A 14935-nucleotide genomic window follows, 5' to 3' on the forward strand; every position below is an offset into this window, starting at 1 on the left:
AAATTACCATCATACATATCGGAGTTTGATCGAAGGGATGGAGAAGATTATTCCACACATGTCATGGTCTTCCACCTATGGTGTTCATCTAACTCATTGGTGGATGATAGTGCTAGGTTGCATATTTCACTCAGATCCTTGATAGGGAGTGCTAAAAAATAGTGTGTTGAATTAGTGAGTGGGTCATGTAGTGAATTTTTCATCTTTAGCAGGATTTTTTTTGACACATTTCCAAATTTATATATGATATGAAACCAAAACTGAACTTTTGACATCTTTACATCATAGTACCACCACTCACAACTTTGATCACATTCATGAATGGAGAAGGTGGTGTAGACTCATCAGAGCCAAAATTTTGGATCATTTTCTAGTTGCATGGTTTGTGAAGTCAGTGTTGCCTTAAATTGATAAGCATGCAGCTATGTCGGGAGCTTTAATAAAGGAATAGGTGATTTTGCATGATTAGCAGTTATATTTGATTTATTATTAGTATGGCACATTATATGATTTTATCCTACATGCTATGAGGATGTCAACACATCCACCCAAACCTACCCTAGGACCACATGTTGATGGTGTGTTTTCCTCCATTTCCCATGATTTTGTTGGCCAATTGACATGTCAAATGGGTTAATCGACCATATTTTCTACTACAAATTTGACTACATCGAGATCACATAATGACTCAATCCCTACCCAATATCTAATGTTCATTTGGAAAAATCCTCAAATCTAAAGAATTCACATCAACCTAGGGGTATAAAAAAGAAAAAGAAGGAAAATCCTAATCACGAGCAAGGAACTACACCTAATTAAAATGCTAATGTAGAAGGGACTAAAGAGAAGAAGAAATTGGATTTTCCATGCAATATTTGTAACAAAGACCATCTCCCTCACTAGTTTCCTTTATATGGATCAGATTCATCAATACTTATCCCAACAAGGAGCATAATAGCAACACATCATCCTAATGAATCATTTTCCCTTGCAATAGCAACAAATGGTTGCACAAATCTTCCACCACCATAACAAGGAACAAAAGGAAATCCCTTGCAAATGGGAAATGCCATGATTGTAAATATATACATGTGTGATCAATGACTCGTCAACAATGAGACCAAAGCTCATAGTTACAAGAGTTTTGAGAGTGGTCCTATTGATAAGGATCCATCTCATCTCAGGGTGGTAGCCCTCAATAAATAGAGAAGCTATCCTTTGATATTGTTATTTTTTGTAGCATCGGAGGTATTCTAGTATCAAAGTGGAGAGGCTAAAACACTGGAGTTCTCCATAACCCAGAAACCATTTCTGGAAAATCTACCTAGAAGTGCCTCAATTAGGTTATTGGCCTATTTTTTTAATATTTCATGTCTAAACTTAGGAAATCTAGTTAATCAATCATAATTAATTGAGATAAGGTGAAAATAATGTATGAACTCACATGGATCGACTCTGATATTATATTAGCCCTTGATTAAGTTTTAATATGGGTCATTGGAGTCCCAACAAAATATTATAAGAAGAATTCAATGGGTAGATGGAGAACACACACACATAGATCGATTTCCTTAAAGAGTTCGATTTTCCAGAGGTAACAACCAGAAGAGTTTGAGCCAGAGAAGGAAGCAGAGACAGAGAGGGGCAAGGATAGTGAGTCAGCAGGAAATTTTTTATAGATCTATATATTCAGTAGCAGAAGGGACATATTTCCCAATGGAGTTGTGTAGAAAGCTTCAAAGGGAGATCGATTTTGCTGAAGGAGAGAGAAATTCAGTAGTTGTTGGTTCAAAAGTTCACCAAGAGGCTAAGCGAATTTCTCATAGAGGAAGATTCATCCAAGACGTCATTTTTCCTTGCAATTTTGAGCTTAACGAGTTGGGGTCTACACAAGCACTACGCATAGGCTCATGCACAGGTTGTACCACTGGCCAATTTTGTCAATTGTCGGAGAAAGATTAGGCGTGTTGTTGAGCTATTTGCCTCACAGATATTTCAGCCAAATAATTTTGTTATTTGGATTGCTAGTTGGAAATCCATAGATTGTACTCAAAATTTCATTGTTGCATAATAATATAAAACCCTCAGCTATTGCACCGATTTTCCCAGTTGGATTTTTCTGGGGCATTCGTCCAAAAATATTTGTGTCAAGTTTTTATGTGTGTGTGATAACTTATTTCTCAATTTACAGCACTATTACTTTCTATTGTTTTATTTGTGAAGGTTGCGGTGTGTTTATTTCATTGTTGTCATAGCAATAAACTGCTAATTTAATTAACAGTTAGAAGATATAATACCAGTTGTTGCAATAGGATTTCAGACTTGAAATTTTCACAGATATAGTGCTTCACCCACCTAACAATGTTTTATGAAAATATATTGAAAACTCCAATACCAAATACATTCAAAATTATAGTATCATTGAGAATTTGGATGAATCTTATGCTATGTCTACCTTATAGGTCCTTCAAAGCTAACCAATGTAACAACAATAATTATTGACCACAATTGGTGGAGTTGATCCCTTAAACACTCATATAATTACATTTAACATTGACTAGAATTGGCATATTCTTCCCTACAATATAACTTTCTAGATCCAAGTATCTTTGCATGGAACAAACATCTTCAGATGCATTGATGATGAAGAAGCTTCAACTTGCATTACGTCTTTATCATGTTGGAGAGTTGTAGGTTCTCTAGAACTTGTCCATTCGAATGCCATGTTGAAAGCATTTGATACCCATACATTTAAGCTCCATGGAATCAGTACCACCTTTCCTCTTGATATAGGTTTCCAAAGAATTTCCAATCAAAGTTAAAGTAATCAATGCCCCTGTAAAATCCAATATTTTACTAGGGTGTAATTGGTTCTATGTGATGATGGTGTTTGTGTATTCAATCTTTAAATTTCTCCACTTTCCTCATGAAGGAAAAGCAATTACTATTGATTAGTTGGATTACTATATGACAAATTCCATGACTAATGTCAATACATATATTCCATTCTTGGTGGTTCCATGGGTTCTTATGATAGTATTAGTGTTGTCATGTTTAAAAATTCATATTTGATGGATGCATTCACATTGCCTCCACTATTCAATTCTTCAAACTTTTCTCCTATATGTATGATCTCTTGTACAATTTGAATCACAAGGTTCTTCCTCAGCTTCTAATTTCGCTTCATCCAAGATGTTTTTTGTCAATTAGGATCCTTGGGTAGTGCCTCAACCTTCGAAGGTAGAGTCATTAGGAGTAAGTATATTGTTAAGCATGGTAAAGAGTGCCTATCCAACAATCCAAGTGGAAACAATCAATGTTGATTAAAATCTCCATCAATTTATGAAATATAATTAGTTCACTTCACTCATTTAGGCCATCAACCCTCCTAGTTCATATGATTTCTTGGATATTAAATTTCCTTTAGATGAGGTTATTCTCAAAGCCATGGTTATGATAGACCATGTGAAGATATGCATCATAGATCATTTTTCTCTTCCTAAACTAGAGTGATTAGAGTTTGGAACAAGAGCCATTGTTTCATATAAGGATATTAAGAGGTACCAATGTCCAACTCTAACACATGATGTGTTGGTGTAGAGAAACCGTGAACATATTGAATAATATACCTCTTAACATATCCCTAGAGTTTATCCCTTTTGATCACACCTTAATCAGAATTTTTTTCTCCTTAGAAAATTCAAACTTTATAGTGATTCTTTCAAAGATTTCAAGATGCATTTTCATGGGAATCAAGTGAAATGTTAAACCTTAATTAGAGTGTGTTTGAGATACCTTTTTCATATTTAACCATTGAATCTTCACTTAATATCGATAGTGAGGTTAAAGGTCTCACGTATTTACCATGTCTTGATGATTATCATCAAGAAGCTAAAATAGCTCATGATATTTATAAACAATGTGTGAAATGTGTTAGTCCTCGAGTTTGGTTTGAAATTGATTTGGATCAAGTTCATTCTTAGCACCATGATACATTAGGAGCATGGAAGTTTGAACCTGTTTGTCATGGCCTTTTTACCAATGAGTCACGTGTTTTTGATAGGGGCTTATGAGTTCAATGTGAAAATAATCCTTCGCATAAGCCTTGCAATGGGCTATATTTGATAAGTACAACACATAAGCCACAATGTTCCAAAGTTCCCTGTACCATATTTTATTATTTTGTTTTTAAATTTTTGTATTTATAGAGAGCACAAGTTTGTATCCGAAGCTTATATTGGATTTATTAACTTCTATTTTCTTTTCATCATGTATATAGGAATTTGAAAACATTTTCTTTGGTTTTTCTATCCCAATCTTTATGGAATTGTAAGGTATGTGATTCAATCTTGGATATATCGATATATTTTTCCCTACATTTCTATCTTGCATTATTAACTGTTACTTTGTGGCAACTAAATGCCTTAGGTTCAATCCCATCAAGTTGCAACATTAGTCTATCTTCTCTATTACATATTGTAACTTATGGCATAGTTCCTGCCCTTTATGGGCTAGCCTAGTTAGCATTCTTGTCTCAATATTTTGCACCCATATTCTACTTATTAGTAGGCTTAGAAAATTATGTTTAACTGCGGTATAACTTAAAAGTTGAGACCTCGTGCTTCATTTTTTTTTACTGTGTACTAAAGGGATTCTCATTATTTTTATTGCATTACATTTGCATGTGCTTATTTTTCTTCGTATTTGGGTGCATGTGATTAAGATATAAGGATAATAATATTAAACCTTGTTTTTCTTAAAATATTTTTTTTAAAAGAGATAATTATAATTTTTCTATGAAAATGATTTATCTGGTTGAAATTCGGAACCATTTACATATTGAAAAAAAAATCTTTAACTATTGTGGGGTTTACTCAATGCATTATATTGGATATCATGTTGGGATTCAACTGTGTTAAGTAAGTCATTCAAGTATGACCATTTCCACGAGAGGTGGTCGTAACTGACTAATTTCTCACGATTTTCGAATAGTTCACTTAGTACTCATTGCATCGGGTGATGCTCACAGGGGTGAAGAAGTGGGATTGGAACTAGTGAAATGAATCACATAGCTTCAATCATCACTTCCAGGGATTGCACCAGGTAACCAGGACTTTCCAAGAGGTCACCCATCCGTGATAACCTCTAGCTCAAGCGCGCTTAACTATGGATTTTTCCACACAATCAAGCCCACTTAGCTTGCTACCCCATTTGCAAAACCTTAGCAAGTATTGTGTCTCATGAACCATTCAAGTAGAGATCCCTTCACTCTTTTTGATTTAAGTATTAGGGGGTTTACGCAGTGCATTATATTAGATATCATTTTGGGATTCAACTACGTTAAGTAAGTCATTCACGTATGACCATTTCCATGAAAGGTAGTTACTTTTCATTTCCATTTCCATGAAAGGTAGTTACTGAAATCCGAAATTTATACTATAAGAATTACTTTTTCCAGCTCGAAGGAGAGGCTACTCTACTCTCTCTTTCTCTGAATGGAAAATAATGCAAATACAAAGGAGAGAGACGTATGGGTTGGGGACTACAACAAAACACAAACCCTCTTTGTTATGCCCTTTCTCTATCCTTTCTCAACTACTCTACTTAACTATGGAACAAAATGCACTAGAATAGAATCGAACGTCGTTTCCTCCTAGATGCCTGGTTATAGCACAGCCCAATAGCCATTTAGGGGTTAAATGTGACCCATTCAATCCTCAATGTGACTTACAACTCAAGTCTTCTAGAATCTTCTTCATCATGGTCATGTGGTTAACCCCTTTTCCATGAGTAATGGGTTGATGTGACATCCTCTCGAATCATGTTGGACAAAATCGGAAGGTCAAGTTCCAAGTGGCATAACTTTTGCATAAAAACTCCATTTGAAGTCTTTCTTGCGTTATTGAAAAGGTATATGAGTGAAGAACAACACCAGGAGGTCTAGTGCAAGCAGGACCTTTTGGACCCCAAAAAACTTCAAAAAATACCTCAAATGCCTCCAAAAGATTTAAAACCCCAATTCACCAAAACAAAATCTACAGGTAAAAATAGTCTTGTGAGTTGAATCCTCCATTATTTCCACTATGAAAGCATTGAAATGGATAACAAATAATATAATGATCCAATCCAGATCATCAAACAATGAAATATGCACCAAGGACTCGCCTCACTACAAATGTTGTTAGGGAATATGCAGCCAAGAAACCTTGATCCCTAGATATTGGGGTAAAAATGTGGCCATTAACCATCATTCACAGATTTCTTAAGCAAATATAGAATGCACCACAAAACAACCCATGGCAAATTGAGGGAGAAGGGAGGGACTTGGTAGGCGTGGAGTAGGTTATTTTGGATTTTAACTCTTAATCAATTGATTTTAAAAATATATCTTTAATATTTGAGCTAAACGATTAAAAAATCTTTAATAGTAAAAACTCATCTTTTTTGGGTTCTCTCAAGCTCAAGTAGTCATTAGCCATACATGAGATCTATTTATCAAAGTTGGTGAGCTCACAGGTTCGACTCTCTTGATCCCCTGCGTCCCCTGGGGTTAGGCTCTGATCTCCAATTACCATCCATGAATCATGGGGGAAGGTAGTTGCGAGTTTTCTGCAAGGTTTTCCTTGCAAAAAAAACTCCCTTTTCAATAAATATAGCCTTGTTGATTTCACCCTGAATCTTTTTCCTGGAAAGTTGTTAGTGAGATGCTCTTTGTTAGACTTCATACTTTACAAAGAGCAATGTGTACAGCTCCTAGGCATACCTGATACAGCTCATACACAATATGTTAGAATCTAAGCAGACCATATTGTGATAGACAACATTGAAAACATATCAACACATGCACATAATCAACTTCTTATAAAATTAAGAACTCAGAGCACCAAATTTCTTTTCACAAGGACTATTGCAATCAAATGCAAATTCCTGCCTGTGATTCGTAGAAATTCATCACCTGTACTCCATTTTTTTAATTGGGTGCAAACTTTGTTGCAAAACGAATGCATTTTCTAATGGCTGCAAACTTCGTTGTAAAATAAGTGCATTTTCTAATGGGTGCAAACTGTTGTTGAAAATGAATGTTGTTTCAACATTATAAAGCATAGACAGCACCATCGATTAAAAATATGCACGTTTTCCAATTGGCAATCCCTGTTAATTAAAAAACTAAAGTTTGGTTTTACATTAAAGATCACAGCCGCATTTTGTAGAGCAACAATTGACTGGGATAAGACTACAAAACTTCATTGTCAATTAGTTAAAAGGCAAAAAATATAAGTGTAACTCAATTTTCTCCTTTACATCACTTCTTGGCACACAACACCGATCAAGATTGTCAACAATGGAGCAAAGTTTGCCTGCAACATCAAATGGAAGTGTCTCTTGCCCACAAGCCTGAGTCACAAGGGTTTTCAAAGCAATGTACAGCACGATAGGTTTTAATCAAAAGTTTATGACACAATATGACGCATTGTTTCTAACAGATTTGGGCCAAACCCCATCTTGCCAACGCAAATAATGTGTTTTCATCTAAATTAAACGGTCTAGCCATGCTCCATATAGCTGAGAGCTGCAACGTCCACCATATTAGGTTTTAATCATTTATGACAGAATATGGTGCAATCTTTCAAACGGATTTGAGCCAAATGTCATCTCAAGATTGCCAATGCAAAGACTCTGTTATCATCTGAATTAAACGGCCTAGCCATGGTCCATATAGCTGCGAGTTGCAACCATCTAGCAAAAGCTTACAATTATACCTCCAAGTCAAGCTGCAGCGACCAGAACTTGACGCAAATGAGGAACCTAAAAACCAACATAAAAATGTCCGCGTTCTCTCCAATATCTTGATTTTGACGAATGGTCACTGTTTGGGCCTTGAAACTTCCAGGAACTTTCCTGATACTGTAACTTAAGACATTTATTAGCAGCCAGTTGAAGATTAATTTCTAAATATGAATTTGCAGCCTGACCTTAATCACTCTTTATAAATTGATTTGCAACTCTGTTTGCCCCAACGAGAAAACCAAGATGCCTGCTGTCCAATATTACTGATTTCTTCTCGCCATAATTTCCTCAATATTCTCTCTTGAGCCATTAGAAAACTGCATGTCTATATCCCCCGTAGACCTACCAATGGACTGTGTATCTTCAAATGCATTGTCCCCCTTAAACCTACCAATGGACTGTGAATCTTCAAATGCATTGGCACCGTGCCCCAAAGAAACTTGTCCAGGTCTTTTGGCTTAAATTGGCAATCTTTTCTGAAGCCAGATTTGCATCCAATCTGACGCTTCTTTCAAGATACTCCCTTGTGACTTGCTCATCATCTTTGTCCTTCATATAATGCACCAAGCTCTCATCATAGGTAGCCTTTCTAGGACTCAACATTATCAAGTTTACCAATTTCCTTCTAGCCAAATATAGACGATTGGGCTCTATCAACTCCCCCTTCTTATAAGCCTCCCTGAGAAAAATGGTATGAAGCTTACCTTTGTTGCCGCGAGTCGAAATATAGAAAATACCTTGATACTGCAGGAGGAAATTCTTCAGCTTATTAGGCAAATGGAAAGAGTGCCTCAAATGGGCAATCTTCTCCAATGTAATCTTCTTCTCAACAGTGAGATTCAGGAACTCGTGGATTGTAGCAACCACTCGTTTCTCCAAACGCCTATGGGCTTCGAGGGACCTGAGATCATGCCTGCTTATGTCTTCGTAGGGAGACCAATAGGGCAATCTCTGCCAATTGAATACAAATATTCTATAAGCCTTGCTGATCTTAAACCCTGGGGGGAAATTGACAATAAATGAAAACCTAATATTTTCTTTACTCTTACCGCGTTCTCTGTACTCCTGCTCTCTTAGTTTCTCTATGGCGCACAGACTCAATTGAGGATCACGCTCAACAATCTCCAGATACTTGGTCTTGGCATACTTTGTGTCCTCGCCTGTGAGGCGAAAGTAGCGAGGGTTTTTCAGAATAATGGAGCTTTCGAAATCTTCGGGCATACCAAGTTCCTGGCTCATGCGTTGCACATGCTCCAACCGAACTCTGCCGCCAGCGGTCATCATCAGAAGCTTTCGAAGCCTGGTCACTGCCTCTTCTTTCTGTGCCTCCAAGGCTGCCTTTTCTTCTTCTATCTGCTGGAGAGCAGCCGAGATTAATCTGCACCACAGCAGCCTTTGAATAGGGTGCTCGAATATTTCGAAAATGTGGGGGAATTTGAGGACGAAACCGCCCGACTCGAACATCTTCATGCCGTGTCGTCGGGCGAGAGTGTCGAGCCTTGCGATGCAGATGGATTGGTTAGGCTGAGATAGGATTATCTTCTGGAATTTCTCTACGTTTCTCACCTTCTTATAGACATCCATGTAATCATCAAAGGCGTGGTCTCTGGTCCTCACTTTCACATTCGCCTTCTGGCTCATGCTTCGCCCCCATTGCCATTGCTGAGTCCAACATTGGACAATCTTCATTGCCATCCATGGTCGTCTTCCTGTCATGGTCATGGGTATAGCTTCAGCCCTCTCCAATAACTACGGCCCTGGGGAGCTCAAACCATATGGGTCGAGGAGAAGATAGCGAGACATACAGATGATGGAATAAAAAATGCACCAGTTTATGCAATTTTCCACATTCCTCGAATTTGATATAACGTCACTGGAAGGCAGGTTCAAGGTTTTATGTGTGTTCAATAGGGAATCGATTAAGGAGTGGCGAGGAGTACCTGGCCTCCGAGCTGCAGTGCGGAATCGCAGAGGGGTAAGCCAGCACAGCGGAAGCGCAGCGCAGAGCGGGTAGTGAGTATCAGAGCTTGAATGGGGCGCGGGTGACCATTTCGAATCGGCGATTCTACTCCCCGCATGAATTCCAGCTCATCCCCGATCGGTCAGGGATGTCAGGCGCTCTAACTGCATCCTGTTTTTTTGTCAGGGAATGTCAGGGCGGTCAGGGAGGGTGGCAGAGAAAGAGGGTGGTGGAGCTGAGAGATGGTGGCGGAGGAGGGAGAGATTTCCGGTAGCCAGAGCCGGACGATTTTCCGGCCGGTGCCGGAAAAAGGGCCATTCTACCGCCTAGGTAGACTACTCCATTTTCAATACAGCATAACAACACTAAACATTGATAAATCATAAGCAAAAAGAGGCATACCTTCATTGCATGTTCCTGATCGATGTTGCAATGATACCTAGCAGCACCTTCTAGGGGACAACTTGTTCCTTTATACAAAAGATTGATATTACAAAGAGTTGAGAGCTGCATAAGAGCATCAGCCATAGGCCCCAAACCATTTTCATCAGCTGCAGATATATTGTCAGATTGTAGATTTTCCAATTCTTCATCTGCCACTGCTGTGATGCATTGGAAGATTGCAAGCAGCCTCTCCAGAGGGAAACTCCCTGGACCTTTAAGGAACTTTTCTTGCTCCTCATGTTCCTTTCTCTCTGTGGATTTTACACTCCTATTCACAAACCAACAAAAGAGAGTATACAATAATTACTCCAAAGTGATGCTTGGGATTGCATAATTATATGGAGGAAACGTTAACTTCTTGCTGCCATGAAATGGGAAAGAGGGCATAGTATTCAGATGAGCTGGAACTTCTAGATAAAAGAAATCAGATCCTTCCTTATGTGAAATCAACTAAATTTATTTTTAAGAATCAGATGAAAAGAAAAACAAAAAAGGAGAAAAGCAAAGGATCAAAGGAACTAAAGTTCTTACTTTTTCCTTCGCTTACGATTATCTAATCCCCCAGACGAATCAAACAACGTGGCATCAAGAGTCGCAGGGTTCCTTGATGCAATGAAGGCAGAGATGAGCAAGTACTTGCCACAAACAGAAAGATGAAAATCTAGATCTTCATGTATTTCATCAAAACCTTGTCTTCTTGTCATGATTTTCCTTCTAACCTTGTCTCCAGAAGTAGGGACATTGAATATTTGGTTCAAGGCCGGTGCAATGTGTGGCTCAAGATAAGAAAACAGCCTCCGCTTTCCGTTTTCATCGGGAACCACAGCTTCTTTGCTAATTGGTTCACAGTATTTTTGAAACAAAGGTTCCAATGCTGTAGAGAGTTCTGTAACTCGCCTGCAAGCTCTACTGAAGGGATACAAAATAGCACTGTTCAATATCAGAAACAAAAAGAAAACAAGTTTAAATCAAGCAGCAACATATTTCATTGAAACTTTTAAAAACTTCGAAAGCCCCTTAACTTGAACAGAAAAGAGAACCGTGGCAAGGTTCAGACACCTGAGATCAGAGAAGCCCAACTTTCTTGCTGCTGGGTGGATCTTCCCATACAAAATAAGCAAGTGTATAGTGTGCAGAAGTGACAGAACTTTCAGCAAACCAAACTAATAACCTCATTGACAAGAGCCAATCAACAAGATTTACACATTGCGACATACTCCTATAGACGCAGAGAAATAGTAGACACATGAACCCAAATTTGCCACGTGTTTTTCTAATAAGATTTGAGCATTATTGTTTCATTAACAGAAATCTATAAGCATATTTGAAGAAAAAGTAGGCACAGGTACTTACTTGAGAAATGACGCATACAGCTCAGTATTAAGCTGCCCTTTGATAAGGATTTGATACAACTCATCATCAGTATAGTCCCGAAAGTAGACTGTCAATGGCTCCAGAGCACCAGTATGGGAATAGAAGGAATCTGGAGTGATATTGCTGATAAAAATCAAACCCAAATTGGGCATTCTTGTCAAATCAGATAGCTTGAACAATGCCGAGATGAGGTTGTAACCATTGTTCCACTCATGCAGAAGTTCAATATTGTCGAATATCAAGTACACCACCTTTGGAAAATCCAATCTCCTGACTTCTTTGGTAAAAGAATCATTGTCGCTCTTCCCTTTGTCTTTCAATGAAGGATCATCGCAACCAGAAGCCTGAAGCCCCCTTCCTGTATTTTTTTTGGAGGAACCCTTAAGCCCCTTTTCTGGATTTTTTTGGGTATTCTTGCGAGGGGAGCCCTTAAACTCTGATTCTTGAAACCCTTTCTCTGGACTTATTTGGGTATCCTTGTGGGGAGATCCCTTAAACACTGATTCCTTCAGCCCTTTATCTGGGATTTTTTGGGAATCCCTGGGAGGAGAGCCCGTAAACCTTGGTTCCCCATCTTTCCGAGATTCTATAGACCTACCTACCAATTTCTTTTCATATTTTTTCTCAATGGCCTGAAACAGGCTTCTTTCAAATACACAACAAAATCTGCAATTTTCTCACAGCGCTTCGCACTGCTATAGTTATTAGCTTTCGTTCTTCTGTGGGATATCAGCTGGTTCAGAATGGATTCAAACAGCAGACGAGGGCTAAAACAAGATCTACAGCTCTCATAGGCAAAAGGGCGGTTCAAACGCTTAAATATATCTAAAACTACACTGGTTTTGCCAGTGGAAGGGCCCCCATAAACAAGCAATGGGGTCATAAAATCCCTTGGACCCCCAACGAGCGATATGAGCTCTTTAATCTGTGTTTGTCGCCCGGGAAATCCATTGCAGAGGCATTTCAAAAGCTCTTCTATGTTCATTATTTTTTGGGGTTCGTCGTGAATTTCAACGGATTCCAGTGGAGAGGAATAAGAATTTAATATGGTATCGTTTACTTGCCTGACTGATGAAGAGGGATTTCCTGCATTGTTGGCTGTTGTGCGCCTGGTGATCCGCCTTGATGGGGTTGAAGCATCTGTGTTGGGTTGCTGCAGTGAATTGAGACGGGGTTTTGTGGGGGTTTTAGGATTAGAATGGTGGTCTAAACTTGGATCCATTTCGCTGCAAAGATGACAATGCCTATTTATCAAATGATTGCAAATAATGTCTACAGCTTGAGCTGATATTTTCTGTGTGCTGGTGTTGTCTGTATACATGTACAATCCGTATAGGCTGGTTGTGTATTAGTTGATAATGAAAAAAGGATCCAGCGAATTGTTTGGGCCCTTCAATCAGTGCCTTGGTTTTCTGGAATGAATCTTATAGCCCCATGTCTGACCGGATTCTGCTGCCTCATCATCAGCTGCTTCTCTGCCTGGTCCTGTAGAGTCTTCGAGCTCTGTCTGGTCCTGGTAAACCCTTTCCTTCTTACCTGTGCATCCTCACTACGTTACACCTACTTTGATTTCTGCAAAATGCATGTAACGTTACGCCAACAAACTTAATCAATCGCACCGACAGACTTTGGTCGCTAAGATCCAGAGTCGAGACAGAAATAGATGCCTCATATCAGATAACTAAGGTTTTCCCTCCCAGCCCGGCCACTTCAGAGTTACACTGATATGGTCAGAGAAACCCAAAAATGGCAGGAAAAGGCTCAGACGCCATTAAAATAAGCATTTCATAACGGACTCGAATAACTTATGGACGCTCGCCATTTTTTTATAACGAACTATTTTGATTTTCAATTTCAAAATTTAGGAGTTTTATGCCATTTAAAGGGATCAAATTGAAGGGTTATATTTTAATGTAAAGGCTTTATTTGGTTAAATATTTATTTTATATGAAAATTAAAATTATTTTAATATTTCATGTATATCTTACGCATCATATTTTCTATGGCATGGGCTATTTGTTCGACGAATGTTGACTCTCAGCTTTAGTGTGTCATGACCACTTTCGCTACGAGCAATGCATTGCAAGGCATATAATAAGTTGTTTTTATGTGATTTTTTGGATTTTCAGATACTGGTATTTGGTGGAAAATTTTGAGGTGAAATCTTGATTTGCGATATTTAAACTGGTTTTTTGATCGTAAATATGGATTCAGCAAAAAATCCCTAGGATTGTGTAAGGATTACTCATCAAACTTGTTATTTCACTAAATTTGTTCTAGATTTTAGACAAATTAGATCGGAAAAACCCACCGGAAAACTTCCAAAAAATCACATTAAAACTTGAATAGATAATACGCAACCTTTAAATTTGCCAAAAACCAAAAATGTTCTTGCAAAAACACTCTACAAAGGTGCAATTATGGGTAAGAACACTCTACAAAGGCGCAATTATAATAATCTATCGAACATCAATAGGGTTGGCTATTGTCTCCCATTCAACACGCATCATAAGAAAATGTTAATGTATTATGGTATCAGAATTTCGAAATGAAACTATGTCATGTATGACTTGAACAAATTGCTTCAAATCTGCAACATGGCTAGTTACATTGCTTTGAGTATAGGATGGCATCATGATAGGCATATACCGAAGGTGGTATGGCTTAGCACAGAGAATGTAGATAATTACCTCACGTAGAGCTTGGCCCCTAGGCCAAAAACATCAAACGTGTCCACAACCTCTCCATGGTCATAACATCTACAAAGCCCAAATTCTTCTTTACCAAACACAAAAATATATATTGTAATCCATCTCAGCTCATAGAGAACTCATTTTCGAAAGCTCGAATCACACTTTTAATAAACAAAATGAATTTGTAGCATCATAACCTAGAACCATATATTATTAGTGTTTGTGAGCATTTTGAAAACAAACTATGCTAGGTAGATATCTGCTTTACCAATCTGAACATATACAGTGTTCTTTTGGTGCTTCCTATTGTGTAGAGATGTTATTGTCTAATATCTAATACTTACTTTTTATGTAAAGTTCATAGCTTTACTAATAATGGTCAATGTCACGTGTATTTTTTTACTAAGCAGCATGCACAAGCTACTATGTAACACTTATTAACTATTGAAATGTGTATTGATGATTCATTTTCCAATTATTGTTTCTCTTTTGGTTGATACTTTATGGCAATTTGAATTGGTAATTTAATGTAAGAAGTGACTTAACATTGTTTTTCTTTAAATTAATTTACAAGGCATTTGAAACAATAACTTATAATAGGGAGTATTTTAAGACTGCATCCATTTACCACTCATCCAAAATCTCATAAGGGTTTTTTTCATTAATTTTACAAAAC

The 14935-nt window shown here is 37.9% G+C and overlaps 1 protein-coding gene and 1 pseudogene across 2 annotated transcripts; both read right to left on the reverse strand.

Moving 5' to 3' along the window:
• Positions 1 to 7992: 7992 nt before the first annotated feature.
• LOC149214123 (protein ROOT PRIMORDIUM DEFECTIVE 1-like) lies at positions 7993 to 9898 on the reverse strand. The gene is made up of 2 exons (XM_089390857.1): positions 8838 to 9898; positions 7993 to 8739 (listed from the first exon to the last, which is right to left on the reverse strand). Exons 1-2 carry the CDS (start codon positions 9508 to 9510, stop codon positions 8696 to 8698), a joined length of 717 nt encoding a protein of 238 aa, XP_089246983.1. The 5' UTR covers positions 9511 to 9898; the 3' UTR covers positions 7993 to 8695.
• Positions 9899 to 9949: 51 nt separating this feature from the next.
• On the reverse strand, positions 9950 to 13313 carry LOC149214124 (origin of replication complex subunit 5 pseudogene; annotated as a pseudogene). Its single transcript, XR_016250055.1, has 3 exons — positions 11546 to 13313; positions 10724 to 11101; positions 9950 to 10460 (listed from the first exon to the last, which is right to left on the reverse strand). The product of XR_016250055.1 is annotated as an origin of replication complex subunit 5 pseudogene (transcript).
• Positions 13314 to 14935: the final 1622 nt, after the last annotated feature.

This window comes from Pinus tabuliformis, chromosome 1_1, assembly GCF_031772625.1.
Source record: "Pinus tabuliformis cultivar Carrire ecotype Pingquan chromosome 1_1, CPIR1, whole genome shotgun sequence".
NCBI lineage: Eukaryota > Viridiplantae > Streptophyta > Pinopsida > Pinales > Pinaceae > Pinus > Pinus tabuliformis.

Bases quoted from the DNA above. Each gene is read 5' to 3' on its own strand.
- LOC149214123 (XM_089390857.1), bottom strand. From the start codon at position 9,510: ATGACCATGACAGGAAGACGACCATGGATGGCAATGAAGATTGTCCAA. The intron at 8,740-8,837 runs GTAAGAGTAAAG...TTCAATTGGCAG, and splicing joins GCAGGAGTACAGAGAACGCG to AGATTGCCCTATTGGTCTCC.